The sequence below is a fragment of the Mustela nigripes genome, chromosome 2 (genome assembly GCF_022355385.1).
Source record: "Mustela nigripes isolate SB6536 chromosome 2, MUSNIG.SB6536, whole genome shotgun sequence".
NCBI lineage: Eukaryota > Metazoa > Chordata > Mammalia > Carnivora > Mustelidae > Mustela > Mustela nigripes.
In genome coordinates, this window is record NC_081558.1 from 62,860,327 (window position 1) to 62,887,737 (window position 27,411).

The following is a 27,411-nucleotide window of genomic DNA, read 5'->3' on the forward strand; positions in this document are numbered from 1 at the left end:
GTCACTCATCATCTACGTGGTGCAGTTCCTCAAAAGATATCAAACTTGCTGAATTAGAAAAGTCCCATTTCCAGTCACTCATCATCTACGTGGTGCAGTTCCTCAAAAGATATCAAACTTGCTGAATTAGAAAAGTCCCATTTCCTGGGATCTGACCTCTTTCTTCTTCCCTTTGTTTATACAATCTCTCTGGGGATGCTTACCTCCCAATGCCCTCACTGTGGAAGATAAGAAAATGCTTTGTTTTCATGCTGTACAGGACAGCACAACCCCTATTGGAACCAGGTTTACAGATAGCCAGGGGCTCACTGTGGACTTTCTTCCTGTATCCTTTTCCTTACTGAGTCATCCGGAGAAGTCATGAGCTTGGGAAGAGGGAGTTTCCATAGAATCTACAGATGGAGAGGCCAGGGACCAACCCCGCCCCCCACCACCCCTCCTGAGATCCCATCACTGCGAATAACCTTCCACTTGCCATCTTCACTTAAGCCGTCCAACAGGAAATGTGCGAGCATCATGGTACAAATCAGAGCACCAGCAAATGCTGAAATGTTCCTTGCTCGCAGGCAGAGCTCCACATCCCACACCGTTCTGTCTAAACAAACATGTACGTATGTCTATTTCTTAAAAGCCCCATGTTGAGGCAGGCCAGCTCAGCTCCGCAGTCTAATGATGCTAGCAGCAGCCTTGCCCTGGGTCTGCAGTTCTAAGCTCTGCAGTGTCTGGGACAAGGGGGAAGAGTGAAGGGGTGGTCCATTTGGGGGTGGCGATGCCGGCTTAAGTTATCCCACAGACATCTGTAGGCCATTAGGCCATAAAGCCAGGAAGATAAGTCTGCTCAGTGCTAATAACCCTAAATGAAAACCAGGAGCCTTGGAAAACCTCCGCCTGCCCAGGTTTATAGGCAGTGTCCTTATTGCAAGAGAAAGAACACAGGGGCTGCCCTGATGTGCCCTGGGGGCTCTCAAATTGAGAAAGGCGCACAAGGATCTTAAAATCAACACTTTTCCTGACGAGCCCAAGAAAGAGGAATGAGTTAAAGAGTAATGTGGACGAACTTCAGCCCTGATCTCACAATTTATCCAGCAGAAATAAATACCAGTCTGGGCCAAAGAAAAGCAACTCCTTTGCCCAGAGCTGCTTCTGATTTCTTCCTCCAGTTCACCCGCACAATGCCCACTCTGTCCAGACCGCAGCCCTGAAGAATACATCGCTGAAGGGTTTTTCTTTTTCTTTTTTCCTTTTAAATCATTGACCTTATCATATACATATTAGCAGCTTGGAAAAGTACAAACATACTTGTTTCTCCCTTTCTTTCTTTTTTTTTTCTTAAGTGCTCCAAACCACTTCTCTTTGTCAAGGCTAACGAGCCTCCCTGTGTGCTGACAGAGGCAGGACGAGTCCAGCTGCCAATCCCTGCTTCCTACTGAAGACACTCCATGCTAACCACACCATTTGTCCTTCAGTTCCCTGTGGGGATTCCACCCAGCAACAAAACAAAACACTGGAGGGCTGCAGGAGGAAGGGAAGCAGGGGTCTCTGACAGGTTGCCTCTCTGTGTGATTCGCTTCCAAGGTCCAGGAACAAGCTTCCAGAAGGAAGTGTGGACAGTGACCCCGGGGGCTGCTGGAGGACTGGGCTCCCTGGATGACTTCCCGCTTGTCATGTCGTGAAGAGGGTCCGTAATTCAGACCACAGACGCCCCCCTGACATGGATGTGGCCCCCAACCTGTGCCCAAAGCCCTCTTCCTCCTGCCATATTGGCTGAATCACCTAAGAGCTCCCTGTCTCCGTTATTCATTTCTAATGAGAAGAGGGTGGTCCGAGTAGACTAGGCCCCTTGGAGTATGTTTCTACGTTTTCCACGTGAACTTCCCTGAGTGTTCCCTCCTCCAGTGTGGGGACAGTAATGGACAGTAAGTAAACAGCCATACTGCCACTTACTAGCCAGAGACCTTGGGCAAGCGAAGTCACCTCCCTGGGCTGGAGGCACCTCAGGAAGACAGGTGGACAGTAAAGGCACCATCTCACAGGACGAGGACAAGGACTAAAGAGAGCGGACTGGTGCCCCCTCTCTACCCTCTGACTCATGTGGGAATCAATGAGCTGGGCTGGCCCCAGCAGAGAGGGTGCAGGAAGCTGGCGACAAACCAACCCCCAGCCTCTAATCAGCTCATTTTTATCTGCTGCAAGAAGAACAATTATGAATGCATGGACTGAAGTCCTGTTTATGGACTGGCTCTTAAAACCAACTCAAAAAGTCTCTTTCTTACCTAGAGACTTTAACACATGAACAGGTTTGGACACTTTCCTAATACTTTGCTTTACAGAACACTTTCGGAACATTTTGCAAGAACGCGACTCAGTTGGAAGTTTTGTTTCCTTAGAGACAATCGAGACAGGAGACCAGCTGCTTTGTGATGAGAAGCACAAGCATGAGTAGGAAGTGGTAAGCACATAAGAAACACTCGGCAGATCGATACTTACTAACTGGAAGTTTCTCCACTTGTGCTCAGTCTCTTTCTCCCACTGACCCACTCACTGGGAGAGTGACACAGGCCTGTGCCACTCCAGACAGAAACATCCCCAAATATCCTGACAATGCTTCTGTCAAGAGAGTGACTTCCTTTTTTCCCAGGGGCTGGGCCTGATACCATCAGCAAGATTGAACTCCACGCTGATATGGCAAAAACAGAACCCACCACTTCCACGTTCCCAAGTCTGAGGCTCAAGGCCAGAGCTTTGACAGCTCCTCACAGCAATACCACTTATACCAATCAGCCCTGTGACAGCTTTTAAACCCCTCCTCCGTGGACTGTTGCCTCTCTAAGTGACATTTTACAACATATTCCTTTGGCTAGCACTGATGATGGGACAAAGGAGTAACTAAAAGAAAACCTCTTCTTCTTCAAGAAATAACTCCTGATGTGGGTCAGGGTGTGGATGTCATCTTTCACGGGCAGAAGGCCTCTCTGACAGAGAGCACACCCAGGAGTCTCTGAACATGTTTTGGTACTTAATAAGCAATACCAATGGTCGCTGTCTTTCACTGGAGGGCGGGAAAGTTGACAGGAGAAATCATGTTGTGTTCTCCTCTGTATCCCAGGGTGTGGTAGAGACTCAAGTTTCCCAACGTATTCGCCAGATGAATGTATGGACAAGTACCACATCATTCTCACAGCAATTACCATTGAGTACTGAGGGACGATCCCACCAGCATCACCATGATAGATATAGACGGCCCCAGAGAAGTCGTCCTCCTTGGGTGCACCAATGGCCACATCTGAGGGGAGAAAAACAGCTGTGGGTTAGGAAGCCATATGGAGTAATATAAGGAGTTTTCCTAATTCCTGCCATCATTTTGGTCCCTCCATACCAGAAATTTCTTGATTGTAGGTTGTCCAGGCATTAAGCTAGACACACAATCTCTTAGCAGGGAAGAAAAGCGGGGCGGGGGGGGGTGCGTAGAAAGAAAATTATTGACGCTGAGAAGGGTTTACTTTCAAAAAAGTTCCTACCTCAGAAAAAAAACATTGACCCATCCAATAAGAGAAATGCAAATATAAACCACACACCCAAATTTCTGTCAGGGGAATTCCATAAACTATGGTTATTGCATAACTGAGAAAGTCAACTCATTCCGGGAGAAGGGACTTATATAAAATGGCGTTCACTTCCTAAAAAAATATGGTTACCCTCACAAACTGACAGCCCCTGGAACAAAGCCGAGATCTTCCTTTCTTTCCTTTGCTTCTAACAAAAGTCATGTGTTTGCAGAAGTGAGGTTAAGAGTGCGGGACCTGTGCTCACATGACCTCCAGCCAGGATCCTCTCTAGTCAGGGTTGTGAGGATATCAAAGAAGCCTAAATGTCTGGCCTGAGGCAAGAGCTGCCCCCCAGCCTGTCCCCCACCTCAGCTGTCCCCCTAGTGACGTGGGTCCCACAGGTCCTGTTGTCCATATACTGTGTATACAATAAGCAGAGACAACACTGAACAGACCAGAAAGAGAGGCCAAGACACTGTGAAGGAATCTGCAGTCCAGACATTTCCTGACATCAGGTACACATAGCCCCACCCTCTTGGCAGGGACATATTCAAGTCCATCCCCTTGCTGTCACTCTTGGGGCTGAAAATGTCTAAGTCCCTCCACACTCATGTACTAACAACACAATAGACCCTCAGAGTCTGAGGGACTGGTGGCGGGAGGAAGCCAGGTCAAACATGTCTGCAGCGAGAAGCCCCTGTGGCCCAGCCCTAGGACCCCTTGCACGGCCAGCACACTGACAAGAACTTGAGGCTGCTGAGAAGATGCCACACGGAAGCAGAAGCGCAGCGGGCTTCTGAGTGTCTGCATGGAGAACAACTTCTCGAAGGGCACCCCTCCCTGCAGGGGACTTCCAAGCGGGCAGGCAGATCCAGTAGCACAGGGCAAAGGCAGAGTGCAGGTACGAGCTCACTGACCTGGGAACCCATCATCATCAAGGTCGCCTAGGCTGGCAATGCTCTCCCCAAAGTGTGCGTTGTAGGCGCCATCTCCACTCAGGGCCAGCTGCTCCTCGAGGGCTCCCTGGCAAACAGAACGAAGGAAAAAATGGAAAACAAAACAAAACCAGAACCAAAAAAAAACACCCCAATACAACTAAAGCTCCAAACATCACCCCTGGAGTACAACCATCGACAGGAAACACCTGGTCAGCATCACGGGCGCCCAAGCTTCTCTCTCTTGGTGGCAAAATGAGTCCCTTTCACCTATGCAGCAGGAGGGTCTCCCACAGCTGGAGATGCCTTTTAGAGGGAAGAGGATTCTCATGTTGGCCAAGGACTCCATCTCCCCTTTGTCCTGACGCTCCACAAACCTCCCTACCCACAAATCTGTTGCCACAAAATCCTCTCAGCTGCCCAGAGCTGCTTCTGATTTCTTCCTCCAGTTCACCCGCACAATGCCCACTCTGTCCAGACCGCAGCCCTTGGTTTCAAAAGTTGTTTTACATCGGCATGCATATTTCTATTTTCTTCTCTCCTATCCCTTGTAGTACAAGTTTACAAAGCTGCTTTGCAAGATGCATGTGATCAGTAATTGTGACAGAATCATTGTTCAGAAAACCCAACACCCAGTAAAGTTCTCGGTGAGGAAAGGGGTGGGGACGCATACAACTGTGCCCATTATCATGTGGCTCAGATTTGGATTTCTTTTTTTTTTTTTAAGATTTTATTTATTTATTTGACAGAGAGAGATCACAAGTAGGCAGAGAGGCAGGCAGAGAGAGAGAAGGGGGGAAGCAGGCTCCCTGCTGAGCAGAGAGCCCAATGCAGGGCTCGATCCCAGGATCCTGGGATCACGACCTAAGCTGAAGGCAGAAGCTTTAACCTACTGAGCCACCCAGGTGCCCACAGGTTTGGATTTCTTGAGCAAACACCACCCAAGAGAGGGAGGGGGTCAATGGTGTATGGTGGCAGTAAAAGCCATCTGAGGATATCCACTCTACCCCAAATCACTGACATGATGGTACCAGAGTATTAAAATACAATCTGAGATTCTGAGGCAGAAGAAAGTCAAAGCCTGACCCCGTGTAGAGGTACTCTGAACCCACTACACACCCACAAACCACCCCAAGGAGTGTCTGGCTTTAGATGGGACCTTAGGATTCTTCCCACTTTATAGATGAGGAAACTGAGCCACTAATTTTAGGCTATTTGTCCACATGGCACAGGCTAATAAGTGGAAAAAGCAAGGTCCAAATCCATCTATCCAAAGTCATCATTTTCCCCAATCCTCTGCACTGCTTCATGATCATTCATCAGACAGGGGGAGGCCCAACAGAAACCATGCCCTGGTACTCAGGGTAACCACATGGCATTAAGCTACATTGGTTGGGGGTTGGCCAGTATGGGCGCCATGTGTCTGGGGGAGTTTTCCAGCTCCAAGATTCCACACTGTGATTCAGACACACTGACAAGCCGTTACGCTGGTCTCCTTACTGCCTGACAAGTTCATACCTCCACAAGTACTTCATTCTCCTACAAACAGAGCAGCCGGTGACTACCAAATGTTGCTGTTCTCATGTCCATAATGACCACCTCTTTTCTCCCCACACCTGCCTGCCCCTTTTCCTGGAATGTCAATGGGGGTGTAAGTATCAAGTGTCACTCAACAGGTCCCAGGAAGTACGTTTGTTCCCACGTTTTAGATCCATTTTCTCAAAGTGTTTTTAAGCATCTAAGAAAGCCCAAGGCTCTAACGTTCCCTGGCTCCTCTTCAGATGGCCTCCTTTCTTCGTGACAGCTGCCCACCTAGAGTCAAACACTGTTTGACTCCAACTGGACGAGTCATCCAACTAGGATAACTAGCATCTTCTTCCCTGCTTAAAAGGATTTTTTTTTTTTTTTGCTATGAAAGTATTACATTCTTGCTCTTTGGATAAAGATAAAACTAAAAACCTACCCAAGCCTTACCACCCACAAGGATCTATTATGAACATTCTCTATGTGTTTTGTATATTTTTTAAAAGATCTTTGTATAGCAAGATTTTATCGCACTTTTCATTGATTACAAGCATTATTTTCTCATGTTTAGTAACAAAATTGATGAATTTCACTCTCTTGTTGGACACTCTTAGTTCTAAATGCTGAAAAGAGTCTGCTTTCTCATTGGTCTCCCACCTCCACTGGGACATTGCTTCCTCTCCCCATCCTGTCCCCAGCCCCCAGCCCCCAACTCAGCTGCAGAGTGCCAGAGGCATCTTTCTGATGTCGTTCGCACCCCTTTCATGGTTCTGCAGGCTAAGGAACTTCATGATCATGGCCCTTAGCCACTGCACTGGCCCAACCCCAGAACTTAAGTGGTCCTGCTGCCCCGGTCCTCAACCTGCCTGCCCAGCTCCCAGCCCATCTCTTTCCATCTGTCTAGCTCCTACTCCTTCAAGATTCTGCCCAGCCACTGCACACTCCAGGAGCCCCTGGCTCATGAGTACATACTTCCGGGGAAGCAGCACGACTACCAGAGAACCAGCTGGCCTGGGTTCAAATTCTAGCCCACTGCTTCTAGCTATGTGCCACGGGCCTCATTTTTAATCTGAAAAATGGGGGCCCCTGATACTATGTGCACATTACGTGGAAATCATTTCTAGAAAACAAGAAGAAGAGTTTCAGGTACAGAATAAACACTCAAAATCAAACACTGACATTGTGATTTTTCTCAATCCCTATATGTCTACAGTGGTAACACTGTGTCCAGCTTTCCATTAATGGCATGTTGAAGGTAGGAAGCATGTCTTTTCACCTCCTCCAGGTAATGGGGCCCAAGGCATGGCCCAGAGCGGGGTTGCTCTGTCACTCCTCACTGGACAGATATCCCTCTCCCACACCCGTCCACCTGGTGCCCAGCAGTGTACTCACATTTCCTCTGTTGATGTAGACGGTGACCTGCCCCTCGTCCCTGATCTCAGAGAACATGGGGGCCCCCACCAGCAGGTCAGAAAGGCTGTCTGCATTCAAGTCAACTGCGCATAAGGAGGAGCCGAAGTAAGAGCCCATCTGCAACCAAGTTGAGTTGCAACAAAGCGTTCAGTGCGTGCCCTCACACAGGAAACCCTTGCTTGTCTCTAGCCCATAGCTTAACACACTCTTGCCCCCAAGCCCCTCAGCGCTGTGATGGCTATGCTGTCCCATGAGCCAGAAGTGAAATCCCTGACTCCAGCATCAGCGCTGGACCCCTGTCCTCCTGAGACCGAAGCTCACTGGCTCAGAGGCTCCTGCTTTGGAGCCCTTCCAGGGGAAAACAAGTGGACCGATCCAGGAGAACAAGATATGTTCTTAAAAATGCAAGCTGAGGTTACAAAACAGGTTACAAGCATAGTAAACGTACCTCCTATAACAGATATTTGACAGGATCAACCAAAGGAAGAACATGAAATTTCATTAACACAAGGCAAGCTTGAAAAGGGTTGGGGGATGGAGTGGCTCAGTGATGGTTACTAAGGAGGGCATGTTTTGCACAAAGCTCTGGGTATTATACGCAAGCAATCATGGAACACTGCATCAAAAACTAATGATGTACTGTATGGGGACTAACATAATAAATAATAATTGAAAAAATAAATAAAATAAAGATATCCCTTTTGGTAAGTTAAGAAAAAAAGAAAAGAAAAAAGAAATGCTACATGGGGAAATAGATTACCCTTTCCCAGGCCTGCACAGAGCTAAAGTCAACCAGGAAGGCATGAACTCAAGTGACAGGGAAGGGTACGACCCCTAAGACTATGTAATGGATGCAGGAACATGGCCAGGTTCCACTGGCTCTTCTTGAATCAGAGCTTAATCCAGTGCCTATTATTCTAAGTCAGGGGCCTCAAACTCAAACGCCAATGGGATCCAGGAAGGTGATAGAACAGGTATAAGAAAAACAAGTAACACTGCAAGTATGCTCCAGGTGGCAAGCAATGCTTGGCTTCAGGGTCTAACAGGCAATAGGGAGTGGTAGGGACTGTGGCCACCTGGGGCCCACAGAGTCAGCTCCTGAAGTCAACTGCTACCATGGGGAGGCCGACCCAGAGAAGACCAACCTTCCCGTTTTTCAAGAGAAGCCCCAAATTCAAAATTTTATTTGAAGGGTCTCGTTCTAAAATGCAGACAACTCGTTCATTTAAAAAAAAGAAGAAACAAACATAGCAGGCAGCCAAACAAAAAGTTTTACAGGCTGCATCCTTTCGAAAGGCTGCTAGTTTGCAACCTCTGTTGGAAAGGAAAAAAAAAAAAAAAAAAGGCCATTCTTTTAAAAATAAATGTTTTCAGATAAAAGGGCTCTGGTTCTGCTGACGGGAACAAGCGTTTTCTTTCGGAGCTGGTGTTTGTTGGCTGCGGCCCTGGGGAGTGTGAGAGCGGTGGAGGGCACTCTGGTCCATTTCCTGCAGTGAACCCGGGGACAGAAGCCCCTCCCCAGTCACACACCGCTTGTGCTCAGTGCACCCCGCCCTGCCAACACCCACTCCCAAAGGAGAAGGGTGTGGGCAACGCTTGGATTCCCAGCAGAGACCACGCCATCCGTCACTAATTCAGCGACCTGGTCAATATATATGGACTTCAGTAAAACAAACAAAGAAGCTGGTAAGACCCTCACAGTGCCCAGAAGACCAAGGCTGCTGGTTGTTCTCTCTGGCTCTGCCCCAGGGGAACTATTTGTTTCATTCCAATGGGCTATTTAACTTGGCATCTTCATCAGTGTTCAATCAGAAATCCCTGAACGTGAAGTTTCTTATCTAAGTTTTGACATATGAACCTTTCAGATACCTCCATTAACGCAATACAACTCCTGTACGTGGCAATGACATGCTGTGTGTGTGTGTGCGTGTGTGTGTATGTGTGTTGGCGGAGGAGGGGGTTCTTTGATGGGAGGTCTCTCACCTAGAAATGCAGGTTCATGTGTCTATATTAACATCTGGATTATGTACATACGGATGACTTCTCGGATGTACTATATGAAGGATGTCAACCGCTAAAAACTGGAACTTTAGGGTTTTGGTGTTTTATTTTTCGTATGGCAAGGCCAGGAGACAGTACTATCTGACCAAATTCTGGCCAAACAAAAGCAGAAGTGGACCAGTGGTCGATGGAGTCAGAACCCTCCCCACCATGTGTGTGGGTCCAGACACAGGGGTAAAGCGACAGACATCCTTTGAAAGCCTCCGGTCATATCCTTTCCCTTTGAATAATGGAGAAGTCAGATACACTAGAATTTTTCATTTCTTCTTGCAAAAAGCAGAATAAGATGTATAGAGAAAGTAATGGTCTTTTTCAAACTCGGAGCACTGATGATGGGGGTAAAGCCAGAAGCCAGAGACACAGGAGGGCAAGAGTGAGTGGCACAAGGAAGAATGACTCTAGGATGGTGCAAACTGAGGACAAGTGGCCACGGAGCTGGTGGTTGAGACACCAGCCCTCCTATCCCTTCCCAGGGAGCCCCAACACCTCACAAGGCCATTCAAGTGGACACATTCAAGTCTGTCCTGGGACTCCACGACATGAAGTCCTCACAAAGTGTGCACAAGTGGCTTCTCAAATGTTTACCTCCCCCACTGCCCACTCTTCAGTCTGTCACCCCAAACCTGACTGCAACCAGTCACAGCTGGGTTGCCCTGTAAGTTGTCACCCGCACTGGGAGGGTTTTGAGAAGGAGTGGGCACAATTATAGGCTGATAATTACACCGGGAAGACCAGCATTAACTGGTCCTGCCCCGGGTGCGGGCAGCGGTGGAGAGGCGGGGGGAACAGAGGCTGCAGGTGGAAACGAAGGTGAAGACACTCTGAAGACTGGGTGACAGGTGTGCTCCTGCTCAGCACGTCGCTTTAGAGTCCTTAAAATGCAGTTACGTGAGGTGATGGAGGTCGTAACTAACCTCCCCGTGATTCCACCATATATCCACGGGCCAAGTCATCATGTTGAACATCTTAAGGTCACCGAATGCTTACGTCAATTACATCCCAGAAAAGCTAGGTCGGGGGAGATTCCTTTCATTTTATGCTGTCAAGCCCAGGTATGCTTGAAGGGGTGGGGGTGGGGGTCTGGGTTTCCCATAGTAGACACTTACTTATTTATTTATCTATTTATTTATGTTAAGAAAGACCTAAATGTTAGCCTTAGAGGCATTTCCACCGTCCTTGCTCTGGGGCTCTATCACAAACGGCACCGTGTCCTTTCTCATCTGTCAGGGGTGCTTAGAAAACCTTTATTGCAGAACTGCTCACAGTCTTTTCCAGTGTGTTCGCTTTGGGGGTTTTGGAAATGTTAAAATAACACAGGCCAGTATGGATCCCAGGGGAATGCAGAGCTGTTCTCAGGGAAACTTCACAAGTCTGATTTGGTGATACATTCTATTTATTTATTTATTTATTTGGTGATGCATTTTTTAATTGAAAAGATTAGGACAATTCTCTATTAAGTACACACATTAAGGCTGTTAAAACTGAAAAAAAAAAATTCTACTTGTGAGTGGGATTTGGGGAAATGAGAATATTTACCATCAGAATAGTGTGTAATGGTGCCAGGCTTGTGTAGAGCAGGTCTAACCCACAGCAAGACCTGAACTGGGCTGGGACATGGCATGTGGCCACAAGACCCACAAAGGAAACAATCTTTCTCTCCCCCCTTTTCCTAGGGTGGTGATGGGTAAGACCAGCTTCCACCTTCTCCTGTCTCCTGGAATCTCTCTCCCAAGTCCTAGAGTCCTGTGCTTCTTCCCAGAGCTCAGTAAGGCCTCCACACCAAGGCAAGCCTCCAAATCACCCCCTGGCCTTCCTGCCTAAAGGTGTGTCCTCGGAGAGCAGCCAATCTCCCTAAATAATCCTGCTGGTCTGAGCCATGCTAAGGTGGGCAGGATGGACAAGCCCATGAAAAAACGTGCCTTATTAATCCAGGGGCTCTCTACCTGCCTTCATCTCAGACTGTGGGTGCAGCATTCATTGAAATGTGCAGGAAATCAAGAGAGTATCAGGGCCAGGACGAAGACAAGAGAACACACCCAGACAAACCTTGCCCAGGACTAATTCCAAGGCAGCCTTCCCAAGCTATTTCTATTTCAAGGTTCTCAAGGGAGCCAAGTGACTTGTGTTTGGTTTTCCTTTGTGTGACAACAGGACCTGTGGCAATAGTGGTGGGGGCTCAGGATGAGAGGAGGGGGGCACCGCTGGGCCTGAGGTGCCAGAAGAGTGAGAGCCGTTTGCCTACACACCTATTCAGTTAGATTTCATGGGTTTGCCACCCTGCTTCACTGCGTGTGATCTCTCTGGGCTGTATGTGTAAGAGAGAGGCAGATGGAAGGTCAGAGAGGTAGGAAAAGGCAGACATACAGCAAGTCGTAATTCTGACAACTATATGAACTTTGGAAATCCTTTTTGAACTCTGTGATGAAACTTGGTCGTGCCCAAGCTCATCTTGCTGCCTGAGTCCTACTACGAGCCTGAATTCCACAATCTGCAGGTTCCACACAGTCCTGACGGGGGTAAGCCAACTGCTTATGGGGCTGCCATACAAATTTAGGGCACGAATAGGGCCTCTACATCCATTTTCTAAAAAGTGAACTGATTCCCAGAGGATAACATCTGGCAAGCAAATAGAAGAACACCAGTACACAGAATCTCACCTTTTTACCTGATGCCTGGAAAATCTTAATTAAGGTACCCGATCTTCGATCAGCTCTAAAAACATAAACCTATGGAATTAAAAAAAAAAATCTAGTTAAGATAGAAGCCATGACCAAAAATATTGACCAGCATTCTCCTGAGACTCCTACTTAAATTAAGGCCAACCAGGCATACGGTAGGTGCTTGTGAGCTGGCTGATGAAGTTCCCCGCAATTTACCAACTCTGCAAAAAAGACTGTCCTTCCATCTGGAGGCACCATGCCTCTCTACCCCAAAGAGGAGCCTTGATGCAGAACCTCCCAAATGACAGGACTACAGAAGTTCTTTTCCAAGCTGCATCTTACAGGAACAGCATCCCATCAGAACTAGGGTAGGGGACCATCCTGCAGGGTAAGAAGCCACCACCCTAGTGAGAATGTGTTTGGGCACTGACACCAGAAATGAACAATCCTGCAGGCCAGAGGTCTAGTCAAGGGCCCCTGGGAATTGGACGATCACCAACTCCATCAACTATGACCCGTCTTCCCAGCACTTCTCCCATGATCCGACTAAAAGAAGTGTTTTCAGGTTCTTCATTGTTAGCTGAATCCAGGATTCTGTCTGGTTTTGCCAGTTATAAATACTGTTCTCATCCTAAGACCTGACTATCTTAAGACAATCACAAGCATCTGCAGGGAACACGATGCAGTCAGACCCAGTTTGTGTAGCTCACAGCCGTGAGCCAGGAGGCAGGCTCTCTTACCAATGCTGCAGAGAAGCCGGGTCGCACACACACAGCATCTTTCCTGGATCATGTTATCAGCGTGGGGACGGCTCTCAGTGCTTCTTTCCCTCCACCATGTAGAGGAATTCACGTGACCCTGCAGGACCCACCTCTTTCCTGACTTTATCAGAGTTCATCGGCTAGCCTCCCCCAGCTCAGTGGCCTGTGTTTTTAACTGGTTTCATTCCCCGAGATCCTTTCTTACTAGCAACCGTGTTAGCAGGGAGGGAGGCACAAGTTCCAGAAAAGAGAGCTGAGGCTCCTAAATCCTGCCTGGCAGGAGTCAGGGAAACAATCCTCAGGATGTACCAGTCAGCTGACCAGACGGACATGTTGGCTCAAGGTTCCAGTGAACAGTGGTCTTGTTGCATCTGGGCCTCTCTAAAATCCAGACCCTACTCTCTGAGCCCCTGGAGATATGGCCATATACTATGCTAAGTCCACTCCTTGGGCTCAGGTTCAAAGATCATTCCCTAGTTCAGATTTTTCATTTAGAGACTATATGGAGTTAAAAATGCAGGTTCCTGACTCACACAGACCTACCCAATCTAGATTTCCCATACCCTGCAGCTAAAGAATCAGAAAACATAGTTCTTCATACTCTCGGCCCCACAGAGGCCACAATTCCTAAAGGGACCAGACAGACAGCCCTAGATCCATGGGGTATTTCCTACAGCCTGGGCAGATCCTTTAGGAAAACTGACCCACACATCACCTGTTCAGTCTTTGGACTGAGCCAGTCTTGGCTCTAAAAGACGGGGGAAATAAATATGACACTCTAGGTCCCAAGATAGATAAATAAAGTCCCAAAAATACATGAGACAAGACTTGGCTCTATTAAGTCAAAGTCAAAATTGGGAAGGGCTTGGCAGAGTGGAGAACTTAAAGCTGGACAGTGCTGGACACCATTTCTTCAGAGGTCACCACGATGCAAAGGGTCAGCCTTTTTTTTTTTTAAGAATTTTATTTATTTATTTAACAGACAGAGATCACAAGTAGGCAGAGAAGCAGGCAGAGAGAGAGGAGGAAGCAGGCTCCCAGCTGAGCAGAGAGCCCAATGCGGGTCTCGATCCCAGGACCCTGGGATCGTGACCTGAGCCGAAGGCAGAGGCTTTAACCCATTGAGCCACCCAGGTGCCCCCAAGGGTCAGTCTTAATAAGCTCGCACACAGAGTCAGCTGTTGAACACAGTTGAGATGAAAACGTGCAGAGATTGGAAAGGTCTAGGAGTAGCATCCACTCTCTGATTAAGCTTTCAAGGTTCTCTCAAAAGCTGTTGGAAGGAGGTTGATGGGAGACTCCTCATTACTTCATCATTTACCTGCCAGCCACCCAGGAGAATATTCAGATCAATCAGTGGCAAGCCTCTACACCAGGGGCAGCACACTTGCCCTGTGTCTGACCCCGTGCTTTCCACAGACTTCTCTCCTCACCTTCCCGATGCCTTCGTCCTGGGGTGCACCTCCTACGACATCAGTGGTGGACGGGCGAGAGAAGGAGCCAGCCGTCACTGCATAGCCTGTGAGGGACGGACATTAACAGAGGAGAGGATGAGCTGGGGCAAGGAAGAAAAAGACTGATCTGAGGAAAAGGCTTCTCAAGCATCCCTTGCCTGGACAATTACGACCCAGCTATTCCTGGAACATAACCTCCAAGGGAACAAATTGCATCTGTTAGTCTTCTCCTGCTGAAACGGCTCATCTCACAAAAAGTCAGGGTCACAAAAACACCAGTGCAGGAAAGAGTGCTTTCTGAGGTAGTTTAAAACAGGTACTGTGCTAAATACTTCACATCTGTCTTTTTTTTCTTTTTGAGATATAATTTTCATATGGTCACATGCATATATCTGAAGGGCAGAACCCGTGGAAGTGTCCACAGGCACACAGCCATGCAATCACCGTCCAGAGTGAATATAAGTACGGAACCCAAATGAGAAGGCTCCCTCCTACCTCTTCAAGTCAATGCTCTCCTACAGGCAGCCACTATTCTGTTTCTATCTCTATATGTTTTGTTGAACTGTTCTAGAACTTCACTCAACGTAGCACCTGTGACATTCACTCAACATAGCACCTGTGAAATGGACTCAGGAAAGTCCATTTCCTTTTATTGTGGAGCAACGGTCTACTGTATGAAGAGATCAGAACATCTTTATTCTACTGCTAGGCATCTGGGTTATTCCCAGATATTCCTGCTTTCCTATAAATAAAGCAGATGGGAACATTCCTGTGCATGTCTTTGGATGCCAGCAAATTTCAAGTGCACAATTCTATAAGGAAGGTATGATCATTTCTTCCATTTCACAGATAGAGGAACTGAGATTAAGGATGGTTAAGTATCATCCCCCAGATAACCCAGCAAAGTTCAGATCCAATCTGTGCATCTCCACAGCCTCTGCCATTAACCACTGTGCCATCTTCTCTCCTAAGAGAAGGCAGAATGAAACTGACAGCAGGGGGGTGGGTATGGAGGAGAAAAGAATCTGGATGTAAAAGGAATCTAGAAACAAAGGTAAAAGTTGTCTGAACTTAGTCTAAATGTCTCCTGCTTCCTGAGAGCCTCATGGGCTGGCTGAAAGTTCTTCTTTGGCCAGCAGAGACTTTATGGATGGCTATATATTCCCTCAAACCTTGTCTTCACCTTCAAACCCTAGTGCTGTGATCACAAGCTGTCTGGATTTCGTGATGACACCATATTGTGATCAATTTTTATTGACCCTGTGACTTGACCCATTACCAAAGCATATTATGAGTGATATCACAGCCTTAAGTGACCTTGAAAGCCCTGTAGCAATAAGGGTCTCTTGTATACACAGGGAGAAGCCACTGGCCCCTCAAGTTCAAAGATCTATCCTGGACCCCAACGCCACACCCAGCAACACTCTGCTTTGAGACTCCGGGCTCAGAAACCACAAGTTTAAGCCCCCACTTTGCTATTTACAAGCCACGTAACCTTGGCAAGTTATGTACTTTGTGGGTAATGATAGTTGCCTCGTAAGGTTGTTTCAGGAATGAAAAGTAGCAGCATCTAGAATGATAGCACTTAGGACATGAACTAAGGAAGAGAGCCACACAAACTCTTCAGGACCATAAGCCAAGACAGTCTATCTCTGTCCCTCAATGGTGCAATATAATGCAATATAATGGTGGCTGTTAAGTTCTATTTTCTTTCTAGAAGGTTGAAAGAGTTGAGAAAATAAGAGAAATATCTCTGAGCCTGTGACTAACCTTCAGCATTATGTTGCCATCCATCATGTTAATTTCTTTCTTATTATTTCTTTTTTTTCTTTCAAAGATTTTGTTTATTTGACAGCAAGAGACAGCATAAGCTGGGGGAATGGGGGAGGGAGGGAGAAGCAGGACCTCACAGAGCAGGGAACCCAATGCAGGGCTCGATCCCAAGACCCTGAGCCCAATCATGACCTGAGCCCAAAGCGGACACCCAACTGACTGGGCCACCCAGGCTTCCTGGTTCTTACTATTTCTATTTGCAACTGGTGTGACTAGAAGATGCCAAAGAAATACCATGGAAAACCAGGATTCTACTGCACTCATTTTGTATTTGAACTTAAGTAATTGCTCAAGTAAGAAAAAATTTTGCTTCCTTGGACATTCAACTGTCAGCTCTGTAATTAAATCAGTTTTAATTCAGACCCCTCCTTTGTTCTCTACCCGCTGGCTATGAGGCTCAATGTAAGGTGCCCCGGCTAAGGGTGTACCTAATTAGAACAATGGATGTGAAAGCCAACAACTCTTCTTTCCACCAGTAAAGGAACAGTGTGTGAGCCAGGTAAGAATCGCTCCCGTGTCCCCTTCTTACCTGTCCCATCCCTGAGCTACTCACCCAGGTAAGTGTACCGCCTGTTCATGATGGCTTCATCATTCAGTTTGAAATAGGTGTTGTCCGTAAGGTTCAGCACTTTGACTGTCCCGGCCCAATAAAATGACCCTGGGGCACCCATCACCACCAGCTCCTACCGAAGAGAAACCCAAAGGTAAATAAACAGGGACGGAAGCTGAAGAGGGGAGCAGGTGGTATAATGAGAACCATGGCCACAGCCAACAACTCAAAGATGCCTCACACCAAGGACCTTCTTTGGTTGGGTAATGAAAACTCCATCGCCAGATTCCTTGGTATTATGGAATCCATCATACACACGGGGTCATCAGGAGTAAAGACAAGGATAACTGAGCAAGAATGAGGAACATACCAGGTCCCTACGCTACCCACGGATAAGCTCACGCATACTTCCTCACCTCCACAACAGGATCAAATAAGGAAATGACAAATATTGCGCATTGTCCTGAATTGCAGAATTCCAGGAAACAGTGCTCACGAAAAGCCGCCACCCCCTCACACAGCCTGGACCCCAAACCCACCTGCCCCATACAGAGCATAGAGAAAACAATAACCAGAAGCATCTTTGCAAAAAACCGCGCACTGACACTCCAAGGAAATCCCCCCCCCCCCCCTAGGCCCTCACTCAGGATGCCCTTCTCAGGAATGACTGTAAAGCTTGCTTTTGTGGCCACTGTGGCCCACTGCAAACCCACAACAAAATCAAGAAAGCAGAGAGGTACACCGAGGGAAGGAAAGAGACCTGGGACAGCAAAAGACAGCACTGCTATTAAAAACAGACCCAGAGGGGCACCTGGATGGCCCAGTAAGCTAAGCATCCAACTCTTGGTTTTGGCTCAGGTCATGATCTCATGGGTCATGGGATCTAGCCCCACAGGTTCTATCCCTCCACCCCTCTCCCCACTCATGTATGCGTGCGCTCTCTCTCCCTAAAATAAATACATAAATCTTAAAAACAAACAAATAAACAAACAAACAAGAAAAACCAGAAACACAAAGACACAGTGATCTCCAGCATTTGCATTAGGGGCAAATGCCCCTGTACCCTCAATGGGGACAAGAGCTGGTTTGAGTTACAAAACCATCTAATAAGCAGTACTGATGAGAATTTCAAGTACTTCCAAATGAGGCACCTGCCTAAGGAATCCAGCATGAATAACTACATGCCTTCACCCATAAGAATAGGCATTGTCACTGGGCTAAAGAAATTTGGAAATGATCTAGGGGCCTCTAGGTGGCTTAGTCAGTTAAGCGTCTGCCTTCAACTCAGAGTCCTAGGGTAGAGTCCCACATTGGGCTCCCTGCTCAGCCAGGAGCCTGCTTCTTCCTCTCCGTCAGCCCCTCCCCCCTGCTTATGTACTCTCTCTCTCTCTCTCTCACTCTCATGTTCTCTCTCAAGTAAATATGTAAAACCTTAAAAAAAAAAAAAAGGAAGGAAAAAAAGTTGGAAATTATCTAAACATCTAACATCTGGCATCCAAAATCATAGTACACCCATTCAACAGAATCCTGCAGCAGCAAAAATGCTGTAGCCCTGAGACAGAGCCACACAGCACTAAGTTAATGAGGACAGGCCAAAAATATGTATATTATGATCACGTTTTATAAAAGGAAAAACAACTGTGGACAGACAGACAAAACAGAGCCCAGAAGGAGAAGCCCCAAACACTTGTGTTTTTTTCCACTGGGTCACAGGATTACAGGGATCTCTCCACTCCCCTCTCTTCTTCGGTCACTTTGTAGCTTTCTCTTTCTCTTCCTTTTTATCTCTCTTTGTCTCTTTGTCTTTCTCCTCCTTTTTGTCTCTTTCTCTTTGTCTCTTTCTCTTTATCTCTCTCTCATCTCTAAAATTTATTTTCTATTTTTAAAAATTCTACTTTTGTTTCTTTTAATATTTTACTTATTTATTTGAGAGACAGATTGTACAAGCATGGGGACCAACAGGGAGAGGAAGAAGCAGATTCCCCACTGAACAGGAAGCCTGATGCAGGACTCTATCCCAGGACCCTGGGATCACGACCTGAGCTGAAGGCAGATGCTTAACTGACTGAGCCACCCAGGTGCCCAAGTGTTTTTCAAAATTCCAGAACAGTGATTAAACACTGACAAGAAAGTCACCTCAGAAAACACACAGTACTTTCAAAATGGAGCACACGCTGTGTGGAAGCTATTCTGAGGGGAGGCGCCCAGTGCCTCCTTGCATCCACAGGATGGCCCTGGCAGTGGCTTTCATTCCTTCCTTCCCCAACAGGGAATCCCTTCTTTTGATTATCTGGGTTTCCCCAAGTACCTACACTGCAATATGAAATGATAAAAACTATTTTCCTAACAAAATCATTAATTTTTCAGTCAATAATATTAAGCACCTACTATCATGTATGAAAGCTTATACTTGATACAAAGGTCAATAAAGTCCGTTTGTAGGACATTCCCAGGGAAAGGCAACATGGAAACATACAAAACAGTCTTGAAAAAAATTCTATACAAATAAAGACAATTTCTGGGGAAACCCCTCAGCCACACAAAAACCCCACAGGTGCAGACCATGCAGACAGAAGACACTAGACCCTGCAATGTCACCGAGACCTCTCAGTGCCAAAGCACACCCACCCCTCCCTTGGCCCCTCGAGTCCCCACACACTGTTCTATTTCAGAAACATCCATCCAGGTTAGCCCTTTATGCAGAGCTGGCCTCACCACTGTCAGAAGGGGCTCCTTTCCGACAAGTCCCTAAAGGCTAGATCTTGCTACGAGGCTCCTGAGTTTCTGATGACAATATATAAAGTCACCCTGAATTCCACAGAGCAAATGTCTGAACAAGCCAGAAGCATCTGAAGAGAAAGCAAAGAAAGATCACATGGGCAGGAGAGCAGGCATGCAACCCCGGTGGCAAGAGGGCGAGCGAGGCATTGAACAATTCGTGTGCTTCGGGCCATTTGGGAAAGAACCTTAAGCAGTCGGGTGTGAGCACAGACAGAAGACAAGCCACCAGATTCTGCCAGAATGGCATAGTGCTGGTGACTCAGGAAGGTGGGAGACCAGGAAAGACTGTGGAGGAGCACTGCATTCAGGTTCTGAGGTCCCAGCCACCCCCAGGGAGCTGTTGGTAAGTCGGCCTCTCTGAAGCATCCCACTGTTCTATAAAAACGTATCACTTCCTGCACTCAGAGCTCATCACTGAACAAACACAGGTGGTGAGTGCATCCATTCACCCCTGTCCCCTGCACTCTTCTGTTCTGTGGAAGGGGCTGGGCTAGTTCTAGAAGGAACATTAGACAAATGATTGGTTCTTCAGAGGAGAGGGACTTTTTCCTTGGCCTTGAGCTCAGAAAGGAATTAGGAATCGGGTGTCCAAAGGCTCAGGGCGTGAGGGAACATAATGACCGCTGGCGTCGGTGCCAGGGGCACACACCGTGTGTAGAGTTTCTCCACCTGCAGCTCTTCATAAGCCAAAGCCCTGACTGTCAGGGGCACACACCGCGTGTAGAGCTTCTCCACCTGCAGCTCTTCATAAGCCAAAGCCCTGACTGCCAGGGCACACACCACGTGTAGAGCTTCTCCACCTGCAGCTCTTCATAAGCCAAAGCCCTGACTGTCACCAGGGACCTGTACGGCTCTCTGGGACACCAGGCGGTAGGCACACTGTGTTCTGATCATTTATATCAATTCAGCATACCAATCGAGAGTTGTATGTCTAACCCATGCCCACACCCGCTCTCTCAAACATCACATAGTTTGATAAAACAAGGTAATCGCTCTCCTCAAAAACCTTTAAACCAAAGCTCTGGTCTGTCTTCACTCTCATCTCCGTGCTCATGCCTCCTTCTCCCTCGGTTCAAACTAGACAACCTGAGGCTGAGCCTGAGACCGACAGGGCTGGGGCAGGGGTAGGGGTGGGAGAGGGCAGGAAAATAGTGTCTTCCTGGAACTCCCTGTATCTGGGTTTCCCATTCACGAGGGATGATGCCTGTGCCCTTTCGGCACTGGTCACCAGTGCCAGGAAAATGGCATCAGTGCCTAGCTCCCCACCACCCAGGAACAGCTAGCACAATGGTACACACCACCTAACTCCCGTGTGGAATGCCTCCCATAAACAGTGCGGACCTTTTCCCCAGCTGCATTTATTAGCAGAACCTCCAGAGGCACAGGGGTGTGCTTCAGAAGCCGCGGACTTCTCTCACCGCTGCAAGCTGGCACAGGCAGGCAGGGGACAGAGGCACATTCGGGATCTACTACAGAAGTCTACACCCAGACTTCTACCCGGGGTCTACAGGCTCCCATGGCAGTGCCTCAATGCTGGCAGGTTGGCCTATGTCTTCTCTTGCTACTCAAAGTATCTGTACCCAGGCTACAAAAATAAATAAAGTTCCCAGGAAGCTCTCCTTTATCCTCAGTGACGGGCTGAAACTCACGTGGCATCTGTAGCTCAAACAGCTTTCGTAACCCCCGGGTCACAGACCTTCAGGCAGCCTGGGCCAGAGTAATTGGAGGCCACAGAAGAATACCCAGCTCGCTTATCCTGTGCAGGGACAGGCTGGCCCGCAGCGAGAGCCAGCCCAAGTAACAGGGTCAGCAGGAGGGCAAGGCAGGGGAGAAGTGCTGCATGACCCCTTCAACCACATTTCCTGCTCAGCCTCCAACAGCTGAAGTTCCAGAAACAAGAGAGGCAGTGAGTTCAAAGACCTCCTGTGTAGGGAGGCTAAAGCTTAGGGCAGCCAGGACACAGTGGCCGGGTCAGAGGATTGAGCCTCCCTGACACTAGCCCCACAACCCCCCATCCGTGCACCATGGCCCCAGGGCTATTTGCCCAGCCAGCACATGCTGAGGCTCCATGGTTCCCAGAGTATGGAGTTTCAATAGGTCCTCCTGTTCGTCTGGTCATCTGGAGCGCACACAGCCCCTGGGCTCCCCTCCACCCCTGCCCTTTCTGCTCCTCCCCCCACGCCCTCCTTCCACCCAGCCCCAGTGCCCTGTCTTCCCTGACCTTCCAGCCGCTGAGACCATAACGACACCCGCTCCCTGGGAACTCCTCCTCTCCCTCAGTTCTCCATCAGCATCTCTGATGTGTTCTCATTTCTGCAACGAGTCTCCTTTTTCTCCTCCCACTGTCAAAAGGAGGTGTCCTTCTCACCCGCAACCCTACCTCCACACTGACCACAGCCAGTCCCCTCTGAGAGGTACTAGAAATGACCACATCAGAGTTTCCAACTCAGGTTGGCTTCTGTTCCCTGTATCCAACTATCTTCTAAAAACACCTACGAGTGTCCTGTCCATCCCCTCACACTGCATGTGCTGAAAGCAGGCCCATTCATTTATCTCCCAGTGACTCTTCTCTAGATAGCCTTCTTTCCCCTGGGGCACCCCTGTTCTTCAGAACCCTGCTTCCTCCATTCCACAGTCCTCAGCCACCCAGCCCACTGATACTGCCTTTATATTCTCCCATCCCTCTGGTCATTTCTTCTTCCTGCCCTGTTGTTTTGTAGCTGGACCACATCACAGCCTCCCACCTGGTCTCCCTCCAGGTCCTCACACTTTTAAATCCCCAGGGACCCCAGCCCACATGGCCTCTCTCTCCCAGCACTGCCAGGTGTCTGTCACCTGCTTGTGGACTTTCAAGGGTGCTCTGCTGCCTCCCAGGCAGAGTCAGACTCTGCTAGACCTTCCAGAGAAATGACAGCCACAGAGACTGTACAATCTCACCGAGCACAAAGATGGAAGAAGAGTGTGAGCCTGGCATACCGCAGAAGGTATTTCAAATCAATGGGAAGGAGGAGACCTGGTGAGCAGGCCACCAGGAGAACAATCAACTACACATTGAGGGAAACGATGAGGTTTGTTTCTACCATACAATGTTTGCAAAAAGAAATCCAAGTTGTATTGAAGAGAGAAATCTTAAAAAAAAAAAAAGAATACTGTTATATTGAAAATAAATAAAAAATAAATTTAAAAAAAAGAAAAGAAAAAAAAACAAAAACCCTGTTAAAGTACTAGAAAAGATCACAGGTACATATTTTGTACTCTCAGGAGAGGGAGAGTCTTCCCGAGAAGTCGAGAATCCAGAGAGAAAATGACTGATGGATTGAAGTAATAGGACTGTGTCACGGGAGTGCAATAAAGACACCATAAGCCAATTCAGACCGATACGAAAAAAATTTACAACATGTAAAAAGAGATGAGATTAGTGTTAAAGGTATCTTACAAGTTTCTAAAAATCAGTTAATCAAAAGGAAGAAAAAATAACAAGACCAAGAACATAAACAGGCAATTTCTAGAAAAAGACAAATGGCCAATGTTTGAAGAACACTAAACAACACTCATAAGCAGATAAAGGGACATTTTAGCAAAACGAAATATCTTTATGAGAAAAATTATTACTGGTAAGAGGCTGTAGGAACGATGACACACAACTGGGGGCCTGACGGTCGGCAAACATCTCTGGGGTGCAATTCACCAGGATGTACCCAAATTCAGATGCTGGACAGCTTTGGCCCCGGCAATTCCTCTGCTACGTTTGTCTTCTGTGGAAACGTGTACTTGTGCACAAAGATGCCGTGTGTGGGGACTCCCAGCCCCATGTGGCCAGGGGAGTCCCAAGTCTCTGAGGCTGGAGGAGGGGCATCCGGGAGGCCAGGTCATGGGTGAGGCAGGAAAGGTAGGGAGACCCAGGTGGCCACACAGAGGAGTCTGGATATCACTGTACATATGATGGGAAGACAGAAGGCTCTGAGCAAAGGAGTGCCACGGTATTTTTCTCATTCCAGGGAGGTAGCTGTGGCTGCCCTCTAGGAAGAGGCTGTCAGGAGGCAGGGCAGGAGCAGGGAATCGGGAGGGTCTTATGGTGGCACCCTGCGCAAGACAACGGTCCCCCAGGTTTGCAGGGCAGCAGGGGAGGCAGAGAGAAATGGAAGCCTCTGGGATAGGTTTGGGGAGCACAGGAAACGAGACTCCCTGATGGCTTGGATACGGGAGAGGAAATAGGAGAGGGATCTTGCTCACTGGGGTCTGAGCAGTGAGGATGATTGGTGGCACCATCCACCGGGCCTCCCAGGGATCTCTGTGTAGACAGTCATAAGCATTGTACCAAAGTGACAGCAAAGGGATACAGTGAGAAGGAGAGGGAGCAGACAGCAGGGTCGGGGGGAAGCACATCATATTCATTGGTCTGAGAGTGAAAGACAACATTTCTGACTTTTCTACCTTTTCCATGTTGCTTTCTGAGTGAGATGTTGCATTGCTGACTGTCTGCTTTTTAATTTAAATAGCCATTGCAGAAATTAAGGTGGGCAGCTCTGCCCTGGATACTGAAGCTCTCTGCTGTCCTGGAGCAAGAGGAGGAGAGAGAATGTCAGAAAGCCAGGCCCATGGGCCGGGACACGGTGTGGATTTTAATCTACCGTATGATGGGAAGCCACAGAGACAGGATGACAGGGTTTGATCTGGAAAGATTCCTCAGGCTGCTGTGCAGAAAACACAGGGACAGGGGTGGAGAACAGAGGCAGACTGAGGTGATGGACATGTTCTCAAGCTAGAAAGGCTGCAGCTACACAACACCGTCAATGTACTAAATACCACTCGACTATTGGCTTCCCAATGGTCAAAATGGTCAATTTCATGTTATGTGTATTTTACTACCAAAATAAAGAACAGATGCAGGGAGTCCAGTTCAAGACCAGAAGACCTCCAGATGATGACAAGGACTCTTCCAGAAGGGTGATTGTGGTGGGCAATTAAAGCTGTCACATTTGGGATATGCTTAGGAGGTTAAAAGAATAGGATTACGGATGAATCAGAAATAAGAGGTACTTTTTTGTTTGGGCCTGAACAACTCCATGGATGCCTGAGCCACTTATGGGACCCGGCATGGAACACTGCACATGGCAGATGATCAAAAGATGTTTGGGAAATGAGGGGCTGATGTGAAGGGTGAACTCACAGTAGGTAAGAATCACTTAAGAACCATCCCTAAAGTTGTACCGTCTGGCCAAAGATTGTGGTGGTACGTCTGTAAAGGTACAGAAGTATTCAAGATGACTATCCTTTGGAATTTGGAAAAGGGGTTGGCTGAGTTATGTGTGAAATCATGAAGTCTCTCCACGTAGGGAAGAACAATAGGAGGGGATGTTTAATACACCCTCCTCAGCGTCAGCAATGACACAAACTTGACTGAGCACCACCTTACCAGCACCCCTTTGAATCAGTTCCTTCCCTGGGACTCAGGGTCCAGACGACTCCTTAGAGAAATTGTCTACATAGGTTCTCCTCCAAATGAGCCTGCTCAGCGCCCCCCACCCCCAACCATGGTCTCTGGCCAGGAGGAGCCCCCACCAGCATTAGTCACCTTCCTTGGATGTCACATCCAGGGACCAGAATCTACTCCCTCCCAGCTCGAGTGTGTGGGGCCTCGGCAGCTCCATCTCAAGGAACTACTGAGACCATAATCTGCCAGGCAACCAACATTGGCAAGAGAGCAGAAACGCCCAAGGGGCGGACACCCACCTCAGTGAAGAAGCCCGCTATCCCCGCCTGGCAGGAGCCATGTTCCTCTCCGTACTTCTTCTTGTACTCTAGAGGGGAGGGAAGGAAAGAAGAAAACCACAGCCTCATCAGTGTGTGCCGGTCGTGTGGAGGGGCCGCCGAGCGTGCTGGCCACTTCCCCCGTGCACAGCTGCGGGCTGGGCCTGGGGATGCCTTCCAGACCGGGGCGTGGAAGGAAAGTCTCTGGAATCCACCAGACCTCAAAAATCCAGGCTCTGGTGCCATCAGGCCTGAGACGGCCAAGCACCCCAGTGGACTCCCTCCACGCCTGTGGGGGAAGAGCAGCAGCAGCCATGGTGATTAAGTGGGAGGCCAGTGGTGATTATTTCATTTACTTCAGAAAGAATGGAGAGCCCCAGTAGGAAAAGGAGCTGAAAACATGACCCTGTGTGGAGTCCCCTAGAGCACAACCAAGCCTCCCAATGTGACACTCCACAGAGCTGAAGACAAGATGATTCCTGCCATCCAAGTAGACAGTGGCCAACGGAGCCTGGGCCTACAGGAAGAGGTTCCCCGCTAGACCTGCTCCGGCACTCAGTTATACCATCCCTGCCGGTGTGTGGTGATGCCACACGCCGACAGCTCCATCCTCTGACGAAGGGGAAGATCTCTCCAGGTCAACAGAAACACAAATGGTTAAGTGCTTTTCCTCCACCATTCCCTCACGGTTCCCAACATGCTGACCCTACAAAGGGGCCTTCTGTGCTGCAGTTTTCAGTTGGAGGGAAGAGTGTGTAGCATGTTCTAGGCCCTGTTAGCCACACCCACTCATGCCATTCCACTGATCTCTTATCCCTGGGAGCCCATATTGTCATCTGTGAAGAGGCAAAACTCCCAAGGCTCAGAGAGGTTAGGTGCACTGCCCAAGGTCACACAGCTAGTAAATGGCAAAAGCCAAGATTCACATACGTTCACCTCTTTGGCCCATCAAAGGTTCTGTGGAGTGAGTGATTACCCAAAACCCAGGAAGTGACCAGCCAGTTGAAATCACTACATAGGTAAAGACAGAGAGAGGAGCTCAGCTGTGTGATCAGGAGGGTCAGACAGAGACAGAGAGTTCAGCTCAGATGACTCAAATTAATTATACTGCCAGACGAGAGCTCATGGCTGTTCCTGGGCACTTGGGAACGCAACAAAATAACCCAGCGATCCCCCAGGTGACCCCTGGGCTCGTGGCAAGTCTTGGGTACCATTAAAGGCAATATACTGAATTTTGAAACAAAAGAAATAATATGAAGGAACAATGCAGCTGTGATTGCAACATAGGGCCACTTCCTGCCACTCTGAGAGCATCAGTGTGAGAGGAGAAGGGGGAAAAGGGCCCTGGGGAAATATACAGAGTAATTCAGTTTCTAACAATACTCACCGCAGAGCCTAGTAACATTTTCCAGTAAGTGGCCATTAACCGACTGCTAAATTACAATGGAATGTCAATTGAGTTACTCCTCTTCCTTGTGAGGGCTAAATCAGTTCCTCCCTTCTTGTCGGGTTATTCCAAGGAGAACTCATAGGCCTGCCAGAGAGCAACCCAGGAACAATGGGACTTGCCTGTTCTCTGCAAAGTCTTGCACCCCGGCTGGGAGTGGGGCTTGTGAAAGTCATAAAGAGATCGTGCATCAAACTGTCTGATGGCAAGAAATAATAAAAATTAATAGTAAAGCCTGCATCAAATAGCATAAGGGCAAGAAGGATCAAAATGTCCCAACCCGAACAAACAGTTAGATTAAATCTGGAAGGTCTGGCAAGAAGCATATTCACTCCCCACTGACTCGAGGGGTTAAATACCCAACTATAACTCTGAGGCAAATAAAACAAAGAAAATTCAGACCCCAGCAGCTAAAGGAAGCTACAGTGCAGGACACACCAGTTCAGCCTTATAAATTTATGACACAAATAAGAATTACACAAGAATGGGGCGCCTGGGTGGCTCAGTGGTTTGGGCTGCTGCCTTCGGCTCGGGTCATGATCTCAGGGTCCTGGGATCGAGCCCCGCATCGGGCTCCCTGCTCCGCAGGAACCCTGCTTCCCTCTCTCTCTCTCTCTCTCTCTGCCTACCTCTCTGCCTATTTGTAATCTCTGTCTGTCAAATAAATAAATAAAATCTTTAAAAAAAAAAGAATTC

General features: G+C 48.1%; 1 protein-coding gene across 4 annotated transcripts in view; it reads right to left on the bottom strand.

Annotated features, from left to right (window-relative positions):
* ITGA9 (integrin subunit alpha 9) overlaps positions 1 to 27,411 on the bottom strand; it is a 326,717-nt gene that overhangs the window by 261,491 nt on the left and 37,815 nt on the right. For 3 of the 4 annotated variants that reach the window (XM_059390569.1, XM_059390567.1, XM_059390568.1), the window contains exons 5-11: positions 25,251 to 25,318; positions 16,740 to 16,869; positions 14,333 to 14,418; positions 12,136 to 12,204; positions 7,397 to 7,534; positions 4,463 to 4,568; positions 3,189 to 3,283 (exon numbers count right to left, since the gene is read on the bottom strand). In XM_059390569.1, coding sequence (XP_059246552.1) covers positions 3,189 to 3,283; positions 4,463 to 4,568; positions 7,397 to 7,534; positions 12,136 to 12,204; positions 14,333 to 14,418; positions 16,740 to 16,869; positions 25,251 to 25,318 — 692 coding nt within the window. The remainder of the gene's footprint in view (positions 1 to 3,188; positions 3,284 to 4,462; positions 4,569 to 7,396; positions 7,535 to 12,135; positions 12,205 to 14,332; positions 14,419 to 16,739; positions 16,870 to 25,250; positions 25,319 to 27,411) is intronic. The other variant, XM_059390570.1, reaches the window with a different exon arrangement.